Source organism: Vigna unguiculata, chromosome 6 (genome assembly GCF_037176805.1).
Source record: "Vigna unguiculata cultivar grain cowpea cultivar isolate G323 ecotype 2 chromosome 6, ASM3717680v1, whole genome shotgun sequence".
Classification (NCBI taxonomy): Eukaryota; Viridiplantae; Streptophyta; class Magnoliopsida; order Fabales; family Fabaceae; genus Vigna; species Vigna unguiculata.
Genome location: NC_140797.1, coordinates 41179998 through 41201252, shown reverse-complemented (window position 1 = coordinate 41201252; position 21255 = coordinate 41179998). Strand labels below are relative to the sequence as shown.

Genomic DNA, 21255 nt, shown 5'->3' with positions numbered 1-21255 from the left:
TGACATAAACGAATTAACATTTTCTTGATACTGTTGTGTTAAAAAAAAAACTCATTATTATACAATAAAAACTCCTGTAGCAGCATAAAGACATTAGTTTGAATTTTAATGAAGTATGGAATTGATTTATGGGCAATCTGCAAGTAATTAAGTGCATGCCAGTCAACTCTCAACACCTAATTTACTTAAATTTTGTAGGGAAAGAGAAAAAAAAGGCTTAAATTATGTATATAAAAAAAATTCAAAAATTTGTAGAATGTAAAAATATTAACCCAAACACACCTTCCTTTCATTTGTTGGCCACCTACTTACTATATAGAGATATTTCTTTCGACGTATTTAAAAAAACTTATTCAAAAGAATTTGCTTCATACATAAATTATTTCCTAGATATAAGTATGAACTATTTTCTAATACACTGTAGGTTGTAAAAAGTGCAATCCATGCATTTTACAATACTGTAAATGTAAAGACAATAAATATTGAGAATATATGAAATTTATAGAGACGAAAGATAGAAAATAATTGTGTTTTATGAAGTATGAAAATTTGGTGTGATTCAATTTTAATTATGTATTGTTAATTTTTTGATATGTGAATCAAAACATGCAAGTAAGTGTTTTAAGTGATTTGTATGTATTATCTGATTTTTACTAATTTGGACTAAATATTTTTAAGTATTGATTGGTAAAAAAAAAAAATTAAGATGCAAAAAGAATTATAACTTAATGAGTTAAATATGTCTCCAGTCTCTAAATTTTGACGAAAAATTAGAATTTGTCCCATTCGAATAATAAACTTTGATGCAAAAAATGAAACTTTGATATATTTTTATCCTTGAACTATATAAATGAATGAATATATCTTTTTAGCTCAATTACATTAATTTTTTTTTACGTATCAAATGCATTTCACTTTAGCATTTGAGTTGTTTACACCGTTTAATACTTTATCGCTTTAATGAAAATCGAGAAATATGTTTGACTAGGGGTAATAATGTAGGCTTGAACTGGCGAGCCAACTTGCAAATCCATAAAAAAAAAATCAGAAGAATTGAGATATTTAACTCGTTAACTTGCAAAAGTTCAGACTAAAACAGAAATAGGAATAAGATTCAGAGTGAAAATAACAATTTGTATACGATTACTCAAGTATAAAATAGTCACAAAGATTGAAACAAGAAAGATAAACAAAAAATATATTAAAAACATATAAAAGTTGGTAGAGACATTAGACGCTACAAATAAATTGAATGCTTAATAAATAAGTAAACAAATTTAATGTAAAGACAGAAAGGTTAATATCCTAATAGGAAACTGTGAGATTTTGTTTATCAATGAAATCATGTAATCAACCTTTTTAATCCAGGCCAAAAATAAAAGAAAATGGACAAAATTCAGGTGTGAAATATCATAATTAGAATCATTGTCTTCACATGCAAAATTTGTTTCATTTATTCTCTTTATTTTCATAACTTTTTGGTCAAGGAGAACAATATACTTTAGTATAAGAAAATTATTGCAATTTATTCTTTTGATAAGATACTAGTATGGTTTTTTACATTACCATGTATGAATGCCTTATAATGGTAAAATTTTAAACAATACTATTTAACTTGACATAATCTTTATAAACAACTACACTATCATGATGATTATTGGAGTTCAATCTTTTGTTCAGCATAAGAAAAATGAAATTAACTTATGAAGTATTTAGATAGTAAAATTCAAAAGATTGACTTAAGGAATCTTAAATGTTTTGTACTAAAATATTTTCTTGGATAGAGAATTTTCAGAAAATTATGAAAAAAACGATAAAATTTTAAGTTCTATTAAAAAAAAGTAAGAATAACTCTCTGTTTTCTTTCTTCCTTGTTTCTCCACCCCTCATTTATTTTTTTCTACCTTCATTATATTTCATCTCTATGTTTTTCTCTTTTTTTTTTCTTGTTATCCTTTATTCTTTATCTTTCTTTATATTCTTTCTCTACTTTCTTTTGTTTGTTCAATATTAATATAAAATTTTTTGGTATTTTTATTATTAAATATGATTTTATATGATTTTAATTATTAATTATTTAAAATAATAAATATATTTTAAGAATATAATATAAAAAATTAATTTTAAACCTAGATTAAGTTGTTTATATATGAACAAAATTGTTCTATCAAAATTTGAAATCCGACTTTCAAACTGTCTGGTTTAAATAAAAATTTAATACAACCAAAATATAAATATAAATAATTTAATTTTCTTTTATATATTTTTAATCCAATCGCAACTTAAATTTATTTTTATTTAAATTTTGAAGATTCTTGGTGAAATGGATCGAATGTTGAACAACTTATCCATTAATCATATACATGTACGAAGGTTTATTCGTATATTAATATTACCTACCAACAAGTGAACAATATTAATAGGAGCACAATTAAACTGATAAAGAAAGCGAGGGAATCATACACCCGTTTTCGGCTACACGGGGAGAAATGTTATTCTCACGAGTCTTTCTCCTTTGTCACCATGACCGCTCCAATAGTCGCGTGCAGTGTGATTGTCGGTGGACAAATCCGAAGGGTATTATAGTCAAAACAGAAAATAAATTCAAGGCCACAATTGGACAGTGATCACCGCCATAATAACCCAATTACAATGCGTGCACATCAAGCAGGCAAAACGACGGCGTTGGCATTTTTGAAGTGGTGTTTTCGTTGTATCCGAAGCGGCAGAAGGGTAACTAGGTAATTTGAAAAGCGAACGCAATAAGAAATAGCGAAACGCTTCGTATCTTATAGTGGGGGAATCAATCTCTCTCTTCACTACTCCACTTGTGGGTTCTGGTTTTTTTGGTTACGCTCACCAAAACGGCTCTCTCGCAGGCCAAAAGCTTCACCGTTTCGGTTCCTGCCTAGGGTTTCCTTCTCGCGTCGCCAAATGCCGCACGGAGCCGCTACTTCGTTCTTCTCACTCTCCAGCTCCAATTCCCCTCCGCGTTCTTCACCCACCATGCATTGATTCTTCTTCCTCCTCTTCTCTTCAGGTAATTTCTCTCCTCTCTCGGTTTTGGTTCCTCATTTTTCTTTGTTGACTTCTTTTTATCGAATATTATGTTAATTGATAACTCGAGAGTGCTTGTTGTTGGTGTATTTTCTGCGGTGGTGCGCTTGATTGTGCTTGTGGAAACTCAGTTTCTGAGTTTCAGTGTAGGTTTAGGGTGGTTGAATTCTCGTTTTCTCTTCGGTTTTTTGAAATTGGTTTAATATTTGGTATGATGCTGAGCTGTATTTTGATCTTGAGGTCTTCGGCAGCCTGAAGGAATGAATGAAGTTTAATTGTGTGCTAGTAATTGCTCTGTCTAGAAAAAAAATAAAATTGGGCGCGTTTAGAATTCGATGTGCGTATCAGATATGTGACACTGCCAGTGTTTGATGGGATTTACTTGATATAATCAACATGCAGCTGTTGTTTATATAGCATTTGTGTTTAATTTGGTTATCTTGTCATGCTGCTGTTTGTAGTTATTCGTATTTATACTGTTCTTCATTTTTGTGGGTTTCAGTGTATTAATATTTGGTTGAGATGTTCTTTTACATATAATATAGTTTAGATTATGTGTTATTACTTGATGGAAACACTGTTTATGTCTAGTGTTTCTTATTTCTATCCTTTAATACCTTTTAGTTGTTATGCGTGCTTATGTTATGATTTTATGACTGTCTACAGTGGTGGCAGTTCTGGTATGGAAGTGTATGATATTTCTGAAACTAGAAACCATGATGCACATATGGTAAAAGAATTTAGTCTGTAACCTTTGTCCTTTAGTTTTTGATTTTTCAGGATTACTTTGATGATGGACATTAAATGTTTTATTCTTTTTTATTTTAGATTGAAGGTACTGATCTAAATTCACATTTCTCAAGCCCAAATCTTGAACGAACTGAGGTGATGGCCAACGAAGGAGCCCCTGAGTTTTATGTTGATCAGAACATGTATTACCCTATTGCCAACAATTATGGGTATTACTGTACAGGTACATTTAGAAACATTATAATGATAGTTTTGTTTTGAAATTATGTCACGGTGATAATTTCTTACTCATTGGTTTTAGGTTTTGAAACACCCGGGGAATGGGAGGACCACCATAGGATTTTTGGTGTAGATGGTCCCAATGTTCAGTACACGGCAAGTTCAACTCCCATTTCTCTCTATCTATGTTAGTTAATGGATTTTTTTAATGGTGCTGTTCCTTTTTCAGGGTGCACAAAATGAAAGTTTGCCGTATGTATATTATAGCTATGGATATGCACAGTCTCCATACAATCCATATAATCCTTATATTCCTGGTGCTATGATTGGAGCTGATGGCTCATTTGGAGGAGGGCAACATTATTACACTCTCCCCAATTATCAAAACCCAGTTTCTGCCCCTGGTTATATTCCCCTTGTTCCGCCAGACAATTTTTATGATAGTTCTGCAGATTCCTTTTTTGGAGCCAATGCTTCTGTCAGTAAACCTGATGGAAGAGGCTTGAAACATAAGTTCAATTCAGCTTCTGGTAACTTTTCTAGGAACTCTTCAAAATTTTTATCAAATCAGACAAGTTCCTTGGCCAGGGTGTCAGAAGGGCCGAGGGGTAATGATGGGAGGAAGCAAGATTTAACACATGCAAGTGTGTCCGGTAGTAGTTTTCTCAATTTAGCTTCACCGGCTGTTCATCAGGTAGTTGTATCACACTCTTTTAAATTATATTTGAATTGTTGATTTGCACATTTTTTCTTATGGTTAAATGATAATGAACTTATCTGCATGAAATTAGTTGTTAGTACTTCTCCACTAATGTGTTATTTTTTTTATATGCCTGCGGATTGTTTGGCTTGGTGAGAATTAATTTGTGAAATTTTAGAAGATCTTTATATAAATAAAAGATGGCTAAATTCAATGTTATTGAAAAAGGGCCATGGAGGAAATCACCGTGCAGCCCTGCACCTCGCTGTGAGGAAGAAACTGGGTCAGTGGGAAATTAAGAAAGCTAAATTGCCTACCAGCAGCACAGAGCTCCTCGTTATGAGGAGGAAACTGGGTCAGTGTGGAGTTAGGAAACCTAAGTTACCTACCAGCAGCACAGAGATGTTCTTCCTCGTAGTTCCCCTGACCCAAGCTCCAGGGTCAATATTTTGTACAGCGCCAAACCCCTCTACCCTTCCCTTTTTTCTCTTTTGTTCTTTACTGCCACCTCCCCCTTTCCTTTTTCTTCTTATTTTCGACTCTAATTATTTTTACTGTTATTTTAAGTCTTGAATTTGAACTTAGTCATATGGTGCATTTGTTTTATTGTTATTTAAATTTCTAGACTTATTATTATTAACTGTATGGCTGTGTTTCATTTTTATTTTGCATTAGAATCGTATTTCTGCATTTTTTTATTTGTTCATCTGTATATATTTGACACTTTTGTCTGAGTCTTCCACCATAACTTGTTATGGTTTCTGAAATATTTTCTTCAAGAATTTTTGGGTTGTGGATATTTTCCATTTTCCGATATCTATAATCCTTCACAATTTTTTTTTTCATGATGAGTGGGTGGTTTGATAATTGATGGGGGTTTCTTTCAAAATGTCATTTTTGTTGAGAGTTGTTTTATTTGATTGGCTCACTGTTATGCTTTTGTAAGGTATGGATTTCTTAATTTCAACTTGTAGATACAATTTCTAAATGTCTTATTTAACAAATAATGAATTTTCTGATTTCAAATCTAATGCTAATCGACAGTCTGCAGTTGCTAAACTTAGGCCGAAGCTTCACCCGGGCAGCAAAGTTCCAAGTGGTGGTGGAAATGGAAGCTCTGACATATTGGGTGAGCAAAATCGGGGCCCTAGAGTTGGTAGATCAAAAAATCAGTTGTCTGTGAAAGCCTATACAACGGTGACAGGAGATGGTAATGAGCAGGGGAACATTGTCATTTATACTGATCAATACAACAAGGAAGATTTTTCTCTTGACTATGAAAATGCGAAGTTTTTTGTTATAAAATCTTACAGTGAGGATGATGTGCACAAAAGCATTAAATATAATGTGTGGTCATCAACACCTCATGGAAACAAGAAGCTGGAGAATGCTTATGAGGATGCACAGAAAATAGCAGCTGAAAAGTCTGGAGTCTGCCCCATCTTTCTATTTTTTTCTGTGAGTGTTAAATGAATTTTAATCCTGGTTCTTTATTATTTGTATATCTACTATCTCTCTGTTATCTATCAGCAAGTCACACTTACTTTTCTTGTATAATGTTTTTCTTTTTAATGAAGGTCAATGCAAGTGGGCAGTTCTGTGGGGTTGCAGAGATGGTTGGTACAGTTGATTTTAATAAGAATATGGACTTTTGGCAGCAAGACAAATGGAATGGAAGCTTTCCTGTAAAGTGGCACTTTATTAAAGATGTACCAAATCCAAATTTTAGGCACATTATACTGGAGAACAATGAAAATAAGCCAGTAACTAATAGTAGAGACACACAAGAGGTATGTATTGTTTTTCCCTGTATTTCCTTTAACAAGTTTAGACATGGCAGGTTATTCTATTAACATTCTACAGTAATGCGTGTGATTGTTAATTTTTGACCAAATTTTGCAATTTATCTGGTGTAATTGTTTTGTTATTGATTGTAGAGTTATCGGACTGTTGGTTATCTACATACTACTGAATTTTTTATTTTTTATTTAGTTATATCTCATTTCATTCTTCTTGAATTGGTAGATTTTGATTTAACTGTCTTCTTACATAAATTTACTATTATTTTATTGATATTAGTATGCATGATTCCTTATGTGAATCTATTCAAAATGAACTTAGTGAACTATTGCACATCACATTTATATCACTGCTAGTTAGGCTATTTTGGTACAATTATTTTTTCGCTTTGAATTCAATAAATATAGCATGTTATCCTTTATCTCTATTTTTCTGCTTAAGCTTGTTACATTGATTATTATGTTCCTTGCTTATGCACAGATAGTGTATTTGAAAGGTTTGGAAATGCTGAAAATATTCAAAAATCACACGTTGAAGACATCTTTACTTGATGACTTCATCTACTATGAAAGCCGACAAAAGATCATGCAGGATGAGAAAGCCAAGTTGCTTGGCAAGAATTTTGATAGTCCGATATTTGTACCTGTGATGGAAGCTCCCCCAAAGCTGAATTTTACGTCAACTGGCAATTATGAGAAGAATTTGAAGCCCAAGGATGATTCTGATGGCTTGAAACAGATTCCAGTTTCAAGTCTTGAGCAGATTCCTAGTAATTCTAGTGGTACTAGCATCAAGCCTGTGGATGAGAAAGGTGATAAAACTGTTGCTAAAGATATTTCTTCTATCTTAAAGATTGGTTCAGTCACTATTGCCCCCAAACAGGTTGAGGCTAAACAATCGATCAGCATTGATAATAAAGAACCAGTTGATGTCCTTACCGTAGGCTCGATGAAGGTCAAAGTCAATGGGTTTGGTTCATCATCTGGATTCTTGAAGGTTGGCAGTATCCCACTTGATGGAAGAGCATTGCAATCGGGAAAAGGAGATGCTTCCGTTAAAACCGGATCACAACGTTAGATTTTACTTTGCGTTTGAAGCAAGATCTGGGCTTAGTCTACTTGGTAAAGATGGATTTATGGTTGCCCGATTGTATTTTACAATTGGGATGTTGATTTTCTTTTTGATCATTGTGTTTCCTACATGGTTCATTTGCTAATGGTGATGTTTTGCTGCAAGGCTGTTAAATCTTTGGGTCCTTGGACGGTGTTGATTGGGTCGACTTCTAAGGTTTTATAGGATAGTGTAACGTCCTTTATTTGTGCTTTTCGCCTGCTGGTTCTCAACATGCAAGGAGTGAGTGAGTTTGTTCATCCAATCTGTGTTGAGAAACCTGCTTGAACATCGCGCCACATAGTCGAGTGAGTCTGCTATATTGACAAGATCGTACTTCTATTCTATTGTTTTGAATGTAGTATCCTTATTTGGTTAAAGATGAGCAAATGTAACAATTGATTAAATGAGCTTTCTAAGGTGAGAGTATATCAATGGCAAGTGTATTAATTCTTGTACCTTATAATCTAATCTTAGGTGGAATCAGTTCACCGTGTTGTCTTTGGAAATGTTACGTTTGTTTGATGAAATTGTCGTTTCTCAACTCCCTATGAACTATTTAAAATTTATAATTAAAATTTAACTAGTTAGCGCTTGTGATTTTGCTGGTTGTTCTGAATGTCATCGTCACATTTTTTCGTGTTAGGAAAATGATCTGTTCGTGTGGTTGAATATTCTGAGCTATGGTAATCGAAACCATTCAGGTTATTTTCCGGTGAGATATTATTCCATGAATTCAAGTTTTTCTACTCTGAAAGCTAATTTGTGAAAATTAAGTTGTTTTTCAAATTCAACCAAAAAAAGCGACATTGTGACCATCATGTGGCTTTTTACGGAAGGAATCGTGTGCCCAGCGGTGATGCACCTAAAATAAGGTGGTGACTTGTGAGTACTTGCATCTGATCAGTAGAATGACATACCTTATTTTAGGTGTTGATTCTTTGGACTTTTAAGGTGCAAGTGGTTCCACCCAATTACCAAACCTTCCATCTAAGTCTAAGTATATCTTTGGCTTAGATTGAGTTGAGTTGTTTTAGGGGCAACAAAATTATATCTAAACGAACTGAGAGTGTTTTAAAAATCAGAATCAGGAGTAATAAAGTAGACATTGGTCTATCGGTCAACTCATCGGTCGGTCAAAATTTAGTGGGGTAGGTTGATTATTTAATCTCATAGTTTGTTTTGTACTTAACCTGCCAAATTAGAGAAACAAAAATGATAAAAATTTTAAGGAGGCTTAGATGATTTGGAACAACTTTAGTGAGCTGTGTTATATAACTTGATGTGATACCTAACTTTGGCAAAACTTAGTATGGGGGCAGTTTTTATTCATCTGTTATAGCAGGTAAATTTATTTATTTTTAAATAGTTTTAGTTTTTTTCGAGCTTTGTGTTATAGTTATTATTTGTTATATTTTGTCATTTATAAATGAGCAATTATTATTTGAGAAAACATTAATGCTAAGTGTGACGTTTTGTATATGTTTTTCCTTTTAAGGTAGCATGATGATAAGTTGCAATGCCTTCCATAGTTGATTGATTATACTTTTTAGGTTTAATTATGCCTTTGGTCCCCATTTTGGAGTCAAAATTTCAAAATGGTACCCAAATTTTTAAAAGTCTCATGGTCCCATTTTTTGTTAAAACGTCTAACGTTTGCCCTTTCCGTTAAGTCAAGGTTGACGTCGTTAGAAGGAGTGTCACGTGTCAATTCTTCAATTTTTTGAATTTTTTTTTATTTTTTTATTTTTTTTTTGAATTTTTTAAAAAATAAAAAAAAATTGTCACGTGTCAAGCTGTCATCGTGCCATGTGGCAGTGACAGAGTGACATGGCAGTGACAGTAACACGTGTCAATATTGTGCCAGATGTCATTTCTTTAGTCTCAATTTGGTCCTTTTATTTTAATTTGTCTCAATTTAGTTCCAATTTTTGTAAAAATTAGCAATTTTGTCCCTCTCCAAATTGAAATCAAAATTAATTTCTGTATAAATATACACAAATAGTTCCATCAAAATTGATATTTCAAGCAAATATTTTTAACTAAATTAAGTTCATTTAATTAATATTTTACATTAAACTTTATTTAAAATGATTTAAAAGTTGTTACTAGAAAATATTGTTAATAGAAAAAAATTCATAAATTAACTAGTAACAATAAAACAGATATAAATTTAAAATTTGAAAACAATTTTAAGTAAAGTTGAATGTGAAACATAATTTTAAATAAACTTAGCTATGTTAAAAATATATAATAAAAATATCAATTTGAATAAAAATATCAAATTTAATAAAAATATTTGTATAACATTTATATAAAATTAAATTTGATTTCAATTTGGAAAGGGGCAAAATTGCTCATTTTTACAAAAATTGAAACTAAATTGAGACAAATTAAAATAAAGGGAACAAATTGAGATTAAGGAAATGACACCTGACATAATACTGACACGTGTCACTGTCATTGTCACATCACTCTGTCACTGTCACGTGGCACGATGATAGTTTGACACGTGGCAATTTTTTTGATTTAAAAAAAATAAAAAAATAATAATAAAAATTTCAAAAAATTGGGGAACTGACACATGGCACTCTGTCTAACGGCGTCAACGTGAGACATTTTAACAAAAAAGGGAACCATTTTGAGACTTGTAAAAATTTGGGTACCATTTTGAGATTTTGACTCCAAAATAGAGATCAAAGGCATAAGTAAACCTAGTTTTTAACGTAGTTTTAGTATGATATCCTGAGTCAATGTCCTTATGAATGAATCTTTATATTTGCACTTAGTAAAATAACACCGTTTACTTTTTGAATTGATATAATATGGTGATTTCTCAAAAATAAAAAATAAAAAATTCAACGCATATTATTGAGTTAGACACTCTCAAGGTGCTAATCCTAGTCAAAGACTTGTAGTTATAAAGTGATTTTATATATTTTCAATGTATAAAGCAGAGTTAAATATGTTAAATGTATATCTAGCTAGAAATGATCAAGGAATGAAGTAGGACTAAAAATTCTCAAGGTGTGAAATCAATTTAAAAAATTTCTAAAGTTAAAGTTTAGCTAAATATTGTCAAATATAGATTCAAACTAAAAATGTCATAGTATGTTGTCGATTCATCAATGTTAGAGATGTTTTAGGTTTGAAGCTAAGTTAAATATAATTAAAAGTTGAGTTGAAGACTTTTTTTCTAACCCTAAAATCAAGCTAAAGATGCTCAATGTGAGTTAAGCTAAGTATGCTTAAGGCATGAAGTCCAAATACGTCAAATTGATGCTAAAGGGTTAATAAATAAAAAAGTTAGATATCTAATGATTTTACTAAGTAAACAAAATATGACTATATTCTTTCTCAAAGTAAAAATTCGAACTAAATATTCTAAAATATAGATCCAAATTAAAAATGTCAAAACATGTTGGACTATTAATGTTCAAGGTGTACAACCAAGTTTAGAGATATTTCAAATTTGAAACCAACTAAATATGATTAAAACACAAAGTTGAGTTAAAAATTGTTTAACCCTAAAATTGAGCTAAACATGCTCAACGTGTGAGTTAAACTAAAGATTCTTAAGGCATGAAGCTCAAATACATATGCTCAAAGTGTGAAACCAAAGTGTAAATGTTAAAGGATTGATAAATAAAAATGTTAGATATCTAATGATTTTACCGAGTGAAACAAAATATAACTATATTCGCCAATATTCTACCATGTTGTTAGGTAAGAATGCACTCGTACTTACAATGTTCTAAGTATTAATTAAATATTTTTCTAACAAAAGATAAAAAATAAAATTCAAATAAAAACATGAAATTTTTAATAATATAACTTTAGAATGAAACATTTTCTTTTTTTTGATATTAAATTTCAAGAAAGAAATTATTATAACAAATCTAAAATAAAGTATTAAATAATAGATAATGATATTTTGACGCACTTCTTTTTATCTGCTCTTAACCCACTATTCCAATTATCATCACATCATATCACTACAAAAAATCAAAATAAATAATTGAAAGGTGATTGAAATGATGGATTAAAAATAAATAAAAAAAATGAGTCAAAATATCATTATCTATTAATAATAATCATATCACAAGTTATTAAAGACAATAATAAATAATTATATATTATTGAAATCTCACGACAACTGCAACATTTTTTTATTTTTTCAAATGTTGAGGATGAAAGTACTTTTTTAATTTGATAAAAATTTGGTTGATTTGAACAAGTTGACCTGTCAAGGGAGATAATAAAACTTGTGTAACAAAAAAAAAAGTTATACAAATAATGTAACCAAGAACAAAAAAGTAAAGAGAAGATAAAGTTTGTAGACAAACACTTAAAATTGATAGTCAACCATGATAAAAAATAAACACTAAATAAAATTATTAAAAAAGAACATAATCAATGAAATGCATACTCTAAAACATATTAATTCTATAAAATTGAACAAATTACGTAAAGGTTAAAGTTATGTAATTTATGATGTGAGAAAAGGAAAGTATCTTACATATTTGAGTAAACCTGATAAATATCGAATGAGTTAAACAATTTTTAAGATATTTTTTTACGAATAACTGTTTTAAATAGAATATATAACAAGTCTTGGTTTCTTGGAACCGATATCATATCTCGTTTGGCCTAGAACCTCTTCTTTTAGCATTCAATAATAGACAAATATCTAATAGGTGAAGACCACAGATCCTGATTTGATGTCTTTTTACTCTTTCTCTCACTAATTATAACTTTGATGAACCAATTATTCATACATAGGGAAATTTACCTAACTTATTAATATTAGATAGGAGAACCTTTTTTCCATAATGAGTATCAGTACATGCAAAAATACAGTTTTTTTGGAAATAAAAGAAAATTATATTTTCTCAATGCTTAATAATAATACTATTCTTATTATTAATAGAGGATGTTAAGTGACAATTAGGGCAATTAGGTAGGTAAAAAACAATGATAGAAGGGACATGGTGACCCATATTGATTTTTTACTCAAAATCTCAAGACATTGACTCTGTGTCAAATTCAGATTAGGCATTAAATATCTTTAAGAGTAATGTTTTGGTCATTATTTTTCCGTGATGTGAGTTAGGTACATAAAATGCATCAACCCTTCTTCATGAACTTGATAGAATTGGAATGTTCATATAATGTTAAAAAGAAATAATAGATCCAATGAACTTAACTTAGAGGGAGGAATAATAATAGAACTCAACTCTTACCATAATTCGACAAAAAAACCTATTTGAAGATTCATGTCTTGTTCTACTTATTTAGGATTTATGTAAAACTCCATTACTGACCATATTTGTATTTTAAATTTCAAGAAAATTTGTTTCTACAACTATGCCTTGTTTTTTGTTGAATAACTTAAGCAAGTAGTTGCCTAAGAGCTTTGATATTAGAATTTAAGTTCAATTTTTCATAATTTGTGTGGTAAATATTTACATCAATTTTCAAAGAAGACTTTTGGGATGAAATTTAAATTCTAATTTGAAAATAATATCAAAATTGTTGAAGAAATTTATATGTAAGATTTGTCCTTATATAAAATAACAGTATCTTATTCTTTTTGCACATTTTTTTCCATAAAGATTCTTATAATCATTCTTATTCCACAAATCTAAGCATTCTTCATATTTTAAGAACAGAATATGGAGGTTTATTGTGTTTACACCTCACACTACAAATGCAAGAGGTTTTGGTGACAATTTGTTACAGTAATATTTCTATTGTAAATTTTTCACACCATCCTTCAAGCACAAATTTATACGTAGAATAAAATTATCTTTACATTTGAAATGAGTTTTAAACATAGAAAACCAATATATATATATATATATATATATATATATATATATATATATATATATATATATAAAAGATATGTTTAAATAAAGGTGTTGATTTTGATAAGCATTTATCATTTAGATTCAGTCATGAAATAGTTACTATTGTCAATTAGACTACAAATTCAAAAGATTTTGAAATATAGAATCAAATATTTTTTACTATTAACCCATTAGTAATTTTCTCTGCTTTTTTCTTTGAAACAAATTTATAATTAATTTCGTACTATCATGTACAATTTTAGAAATAATTTGGTACTTCATATACATTAGTTAGGTTTCGGCTACTATCATAGACATTAGTTAGGTCTTCGCTATGATTAAATTACGTGGCTATTTTAGATTTTTTTTTTAATATTAAAACAATAATTACATATTCAAAACTTGAATTCAAAATCACTAACTCAATTAAAAAAATTATGTCAAAGATTTTTTACTTTTTTTTTATAATTCAACCACAATAATTCTATGCAACCTGACTTTCAGTTAGTTAGTTATACAACATCATACGACTTCATATATAAGAAGAAAATTAACTTCTGATTTTTTATAAAGAAGAAAATTAAGATTAAGTTAAGTTTTTCTTAATAAATTTTCATGAATATAAATCAGATATCAAATTTATAGTGTAATGGCTTTATCTTATTTGAAAAGAAAAACTTACCAGTTATAAGATATAAAGAATGAATTATATTTTGCATCTATTATTTTAATCTCTCAAAATCTATTTTTGAAACCTACTCAAGACATTCTCTTCACGTGCAACATGACCCTGTAGATTCAGAGAACTATGTGCAAAACCAGTGTCAAGGAAATACATAGAATACAAATGTTGTTAATAAAATAAATGAAAAAAAAAATCCAAATTCAAAACAAAGAATTTATTCTGTGGATCCGATTAGATAAGCGGTGCTCCAATATACATCACCTTGTTCAATATGGAGCCATTCTTTAACTCATTTTAATGTATTAAATTAAATTAAATGTTCAATAGTTGTCACATTGCTGGAGTTTAACTTTTTTTGACAAATAATCACTGATATTATTATTTTTAATTTAAGTTGAAATTTTGAGATATTTAAAAAAATCTCTCTTTCCTATCATTATAATTTTCTTTTTTGTTAACACATATAAACAATGTAATGATTAAAATAATAAATTATTAAATGTATCATAAAATTGTGGAACTTTCTGTGAAAAGTGTAGGTTAAAACGTTTATTTGGTCAGTGATTTTGATAACTAGTTTGTAATGTTTCCGGTTTCATTATGTTTGTATTTTCGTTATTTAAATATAAAATATTTACACAGTTGTCAAATGACATATAAGCATTTATTACGAATAAATGTCTAATCCAGCTACTAAAATTGACTGCTTAATTAAAAGCATATAAATGAAAAGTCTTAAAAAATATGATAAAGATTGGGTTAAAAATACTAACATAACTGATATAACTGTGATATAAAATTGATTGGAATTAATTTTTTAACATAAAATTAATATGTGTTTAGTTTTTAAAATTAATTAAAAATTAAAAAATTTGCGTTAATAAAAAATAATTAATTTTTACTTTTGTATTAAAAAATTGTTTTAAGTTAAAATCAGTTCAACAAAGAATCAAACATAAAACCCACCTCTAATTTCAACTAAACATTTTGCAAAAAATTAACGTGGTATAGATATACTTTATTTTTATCTTTTATTTACCTCTTTTATCAGGAAAATGAAAAATTTATCAGGTAAAAGTTTCTACAACAATTAGATATACGAATCATTTAAATTTATAAAATCATTTTACTCACCATCTTAATTTTTTTATAAATATTATAAACGTGCTTATTTAACCATGACCATTTTTGTTTGGTAGTATTATCTAATCATGAACCCAACCAAGTAAAGGGATTTCAAATGGATTCATTCATATAATTGATACTAGCAATGTACCAAAACCAAAACCAAGAAGCTCTTGTATATATAAATTGCACATGAAAGCTATTGAAGGGGAGAAACATGGGATCAGAGCTTCCCCTCTCTAATCATGTATTTTGAAACCAAACATCTCATTTCAACAAAACCATTCTGTAATTTTCTCTCCCTTCATTCTCATACATTGCATTTGCAGCACATAATCCAAACACTCATTATAGTGTAGCTTTTTTCTTAGCTTTTCTCAGGCATATTCCTATTCCCCTTTCCTAGCCCCCATTCAAATGCTTGTTCTTTTGCAATGACTAATGAGGCTGCTTTCTTTACTCGCCTTTCAGTTTTGACCCACATTGTCCTTTACCCACTTTCCATTCACTGCTATGTGTTTCAAATTTCCCCTCAGCCTTTCTCTGTTCCCACAATGAAATCTTCCATTTTTTTTTCTCTTTGATTGCTTATGCTTACTCTTCCAATCATTTTGATCATTAAGTAATGTATACTCCAACTGGGGTTTGAAGCTTTCTTTATTTAATTCAACTTGTAAGTTCTTTGGGGTAGATGATGCAACATTGTTGTGTTGTGCTGCCACTGGGATTCTATTGAAGGGGTTTATTTGAGTAAATCTTGTTATAAATCATAATGATGTGTAATTGCTTGCTGATTTTGCCATAGGTGTGTAGCCATTGTTCTTCATGGCTGTGATGCTCGTAGCACATGCATTGGTGTCGGCCTAGATTAAATAATCAAGTACAGTGCTGTTGCTGCAAATCTGTGCTGTTGTTAAAGTATTAAAAAGTATAAATCCTTGTGAGGTTTTTGTTTTTTTGCCGTTGCTTTTGGTTAAGAAACTATGGAAGATACATTTGTTCCGTTTCGTGGAATTAAAAATGATCTTCAAGGGAGATTGATGTGTTACAAGCAAGATTGGATTGGTGGTCTTAGAGCAGGCTTCAGGTACACCTTTCTTATGCTACAAAAAATGGTAAATTATTTTATTAGGAGAGTTTATTTTGATAGCATGACTTATATGAAGATATAAAGTGTTATTTTTTGCTAATTCAGTTAGTATTCCTTTGAAATTACTACACTTTTTAAGCAATTCCCGATTACTTCATACTTCTTATTTTGATTGAATGTAACTTGCTACTTAAACCGTTGTTTCTCAGGATATTAGCCCCGACCACGTATATATTTTTTGCATCAGCAATTCCTGTTATTTCGTTTGGAGAACAATTGGAAAGAGACACAGGTACAGTGCTTGTTACTCATATCCCATATTTTTCTTGGGTTTCGTCCATGTATGGAAATTTGTTTATGTTAAGGTAGCTGATTAGATAAATGCAGAGACAGTAATATAGTGTACCTCAAATTTTTATTTTCTGTGTTCCAACAATTTCCAGATGGAGTACTTACTGCAGTTCAAACTTTAGCATCTACTGCATTGTGTGGAATTATACAGTCTATTATAGGAGGCCAACCCTTACTGATTCTTGGAGTAGCAGAACCAACTGTAATTATGTATACATTCATGTTCAACTTTGCGAAAAGAAGGCCAGAATTGGGTTCAAAACTCTTTCTAGCATGGACTGGATGGTATAGTTCGTTCACTTTCATGTTTGAAGAAGTGTAGCCATTTCATGTTCTTAGTTATAATTTTTTGACGAGTTACTATTTGTGTGATGCCTTATAAAAGAAACTTAGTTTCCTCGTGTATTTGCGGGCAGGGTATGCATGTGGACTGCCATCTTGTTGTTCCTATTGGCTATCTTGGGAGCTTGCTCCATCATCAACAGGTTCACTCGCCTTGCAGGGGAACTGTTTGGTCTTCTTATTGCAATGCTTTTTATGCAAGAGGCTATTAAAGTAAGAGACATGTTTGAGTTTTCTTTGGCTGTAATATTTACTCATGAGTGCTTTTAGCGCAAATGATTGTGCTTCTAGTCTGAAGTAATGAAAATATAAGATGATTGGAAGAAAATCTTTTCAACTGATAAACATGCTTTCTAATTGGGTTTGACAGGGACTCATCCATGAGTTTCACATACCTGAGAGAGCAAACCCATCATCACCAGAGTTTCAATCTTCATGGAGATTTGGAAATGGCATGTTTTCTTTGGTTCTGTCATTTGGCCTCCTGCTTACAGCATTGAAAAGCCGAAAGGCAAGGTCTTGGCGATATGGATCAGGTGAGACTTGTGAAATGTGAAGTTCCCAATCATACGTGCACTTGCATCATCAATATGATATGACCTAAGAAAGCATAAAATTTTCTTTCCCATATGGTCAATGGTGGATTGTTGATAATAGTTGCTGAAACACTACATTCATCCATTGAGATGTGCATCTTTGTTACAAGAAAGAACTATTTAACATAAGGTAATAAGTAGTAATTTGCATGGCATTGACTTTGCTCTGTACAGTTTGGTGCTTGAAGGTATGTATTTGGTTTAATCCTTTCCTTCGGGGTCCCTTTTTCATTCCTTTTTAAAACGTATAATTTATGCGACAACAAAGAAATAAATTAACTGAAATTCTGACCTTAGAAGACAAACTGCATAAGGAACAAGGTTGTTGAGGGGTACGGTAATGGATTCAAATTAACATTCCGTTATAATAGAGTTGATTTTCTTGTTACTGAGTTGACTTGCTGATCTGTAAATTGAATGTTGCTCGAAGAATATTCCAAAAATTATCTTTGAAGCATTGAACCTTCGAAGTTGTGAATTTCTCTCTTAATGAAATTTTTGTTGCTATTTTTAATTTTGTAAGATGACTTGTCTTTAATGAACAATGAAGGCTTGAACGTATAATACTCGAGCTTTTTGACCTTCATAGATCTATCAAATTCACATTGAAAATGGAAGTGGAACATCTGGAGGTTAAATATGATCGACTGAGGATTTTCTTTTTACTTGAAAATAACTGAAAAAGATCCTTTCAACTAATGTTTTCGATCATTTCCCATTATATTTCAGTAGTTCTTAGATTATTTTCCTCCTATTACAGGATGTTTACGAGGCTTCATAGCAGATTATGGTGTCCCATTGATGGTTCTAGTATGGACTGCCATTTCTTATATTCCAGCTGGAAGTATTCCAAAAGGAGTTCCTAGGCGTCTTTTCAGCCCAAATCCATGGTCCTCTGGTGCATTTGAAAACTGGACTGTCATAAAGGCACGATCTCTTCTGTGGAAATTATTTTATGTTAGGCAATAGGATTGTTAAACTTTTCTTTCACTCTTTAAATTCTTAGTTCTTCCATGGAAGGTTTTAATAAAATATTCAAAATCACAACAGGATATGCTGAATGTACCAGTTCTCTATATTATTGGAGCATTTATTCCAGCAACAATGATTGCTGTTCTATATTATTTCGACCATAGTGTGGCATCTCAGCTTGCTCAGCAGAAAGAATTCAATTTAAGAAAGCCACCTTCTTTCCATTATGATTTACTTCTATTGGGCTTCATGGTACAGAAAGCTCCTTGCTCTTTTTGATCCTTTGCTTTATATAAAATTGCTTAGTTCTTTGACTTTTTCCCAATGCTCTTTCTTTCCCTTGGCAATTTGAGATTGATATTGTGTGTGGCCTCCTGATCTGCTTGTAAACCGAGTGTGATCCTTAGTTGTGTTGTGACACATTGATATGTTATCTGAATGACAGGTTATAATATGTGGTCTAATTGGAATTCCTCCGTCCAACGGTGTTATTCCACAATCTCCAATGCATACCAAAAGTTTAGCAACATTGAAGCATCAGGTAGACATTAATTACAATTGCAGGTTTCTGTTCTCTCATTTTGTAAACATTTACTGAGATAATTGTTGCCAATGCACTTTCATTAGTACAATCTTTAAGGAGAAAGTAAAAAGAGAATTCACAGTGATTAAATGTGTGCTGCTACTTTCATCATACTTATATTTGGGTGATTTGCAGTTACTTAGGAATCGGCTTGTTGCTGCAGCACGAAGTTCTATGAGAAAACTAGAAAGTTTGGGACAAGTATATGGAAGTATGCAAGATGCTTACTGGCAGATGCAAACCCCTCTAGTTCACGAGGAATCTTCCTCACAGGTACATGGGATTGTGGACTTTTCTGTCACTCTTTTGAACACGAGAACTTGAATATTGTATCATTGATTTAATGGTTTGACAAACTGAATATGCTCCTAATTGTCTGTAGTTCAAACTAAAAGTGGCATACAATGTAATCATCCACCATTTCCTAAACTTTGTTGACAGGGACTTAAAGAGTTGAAAGAGTCAACAATTCAATTGGCATCAAGCATGGGGAGTATAAATGCCCCAGTTGACGAATCAATATTTGATGTCAAGAAGGAAATTGATGACTTGTTGCCTGTTGAGGTCAAAGAGCAACGAGTGAGCAACCTGCTCCAGTCTGTGATGGTAGTTGGATGTGTAGCAGCAATGCCTTTCCTGAAAATGATTCCAACTTCTGTGCTATGGGGTTATTTTGCTTTCATGGCCATTGAAAACTTACCTGGAAACCAGTTCTGGGAACGGATTTTATTAATTTTAACTGCTCCAAGCAGAAGATACAAGTATGAATATGATGTTAAAAGTTTCCTATCGGTTTTCCTTCTTTTTGGGACACTTAAAGTTGCATTCACTGACTTTTCCTTGCTTTCTCTTTTACACTATGAAACAAATGTAGAGTTCTGGAGGAGTGCCATGCAACTTATGTGGAAACCGTTCCATTCAAGACAATTGCAGTGTTTACAGTGTTCCAGACTGCTTACTTGCTTGTTTGTTTTGGTATCACTTGGATTCCAACAGCTGGTGTTCTATTCCCATTGATGATCATGTTTCTGGTCCCTGTAAGGCAATACATTCTGCCCAAGTTTTTCAAAGGAGCACACCTTCAAGACTTAGATGCTGCAGAATATGAAGAAGTACCTGCTTTACCATTCAGCCTAGCTGCTGTAAGTGTTCAATACTATACCCAAGTTCACCTTCTTATTTAGCTACATGCTAAAGCAAGACCAATGCAAACAGGCATTCATATTTCCAATGAATGAAAGGAAAATGCAGTATTTTGTATAATTGACATTGAATGTCCATTTGGATGGTTTTAAATGACATCACTCTTAGGTTCCCTTTTGAGGTGTCTTAACAAATACCGATGAGACTCAAGTCCAAACTATACATAACGGATTGATACTACTTACAACCTTAAACTTTAAGACAATGAGTTTATGAGTTTTCATTTATATATGATGTTTAACTTTTTTATTTTTATTCAATGTGAGAACAGACTTGGATTTCCAACACTTTTATGATGCTTGTTCTTTTTGTGCAGGAAGGGGACTTGAGCAAGACAGCTTCCTTTGCAGATGATGGAGAGATTGTAGATGGAATAATCACCAGAAGCAGGGGTGAGATAAGACATGTTTGCAGTCCTAAGTTAATGAACTCCACTCCAATCATATCCCAAGAGTTAACCACTCTTCAAAGTCCAAGGTTACCAGATAAGGTATAAGCCAACTCAGAGAAAATCAAAACCATCAAAGTGTTAGGAGAGGATCTTTCAGCCCAGGAGAAGCTACTCCATCATCCAATTTGAGGAAATCAAGATCAGCACTCATACATGCTTCTCATAGTAACTTATTGTTGTAGGCTTGTAATACAAGGATTCTTCTTCAATGCTTATGGCATAAATGCATCAAACATATCTATGTCATGAAAAAGCAGGTAGTTTCTAGGAATTAATGAACATTGATTATCATTCTAATATTTGATTTTACAATTTTAAAATTAGGTTTGAGGGTTTTGTCCAGATTTTTGAGTTCTAAAGTCTAGGGGA

At 31.3% G+C, this 21255-nt stretch overlaps 1 protein-coding gene and 1 pseudogene across 6 annotated transcripts; both read left to right on the top strand.

Annotated features, from left to right (window-relative positions):
• Nucleotides 1-2786: 2786 nt before the first annotated feature.
• Nucleotides 2787-8145, top strand: LOC114187646 (uncharacterized). Of its 5 annotated transcripts, none has more exons than XM_028075950.2 (9): nt 2787-3040; nt 3724-3787; nt 3886-4030; nt 4109-4182; nt 4256-4720; nt 4955-5177; nt 5778-6184; nt 6304-6516; nt 7007-8145. In XM_028075950.2, exons 2-9 carry the CDS (start codon nt 3740-3742, stop codon nt 7601-7603), a joined length of 2172 nt encoding a protein of 723 aa, XP_027931751.2. In that variant the 5' UTR covers nt 2787-3040; nt 3724-3739; the 3' UTR covers nt 7604-8145. The 5 variants fall into 5 exon arrangements, with proteins under 5 accessions (XP_027931751.2, XP_027931749.2, XP_027931754.2 ...); XM_028075948.2 differs by having other exon boundaries at nt 4256-4723; XM_028075953.2 differs by lacking the exon at nt 4955-5177 and having other exon boundaries at nt 2788-3040; nt 5771-6184.
• Nucleotides 8146-15431: 7286 nt separating this feature from the next.
• On the top strand, nt 15432-21209 carry LOC114187203 (boron transporter 1-like; annotated as a pseudogene). Its single transcript, XR_014995443.1, has 13 exons — nt 15432-15586; nt 16104-16385; nt 16598-16680; nt 16832-17024; nt 17156-17294; nt 17452-17617; nt 18438-18604; nt 18728-18901; nt 19095-19190; nt 19368-19505; nt 19674-19993; nt 20107-20374; nt 20752-21209. The product of XR_014995443.1 is annotated as a boron transporter 1-like (transcript).
• The last annotated feature ends 46 nt before the right edge of the window (nt 21210-21255 follow it).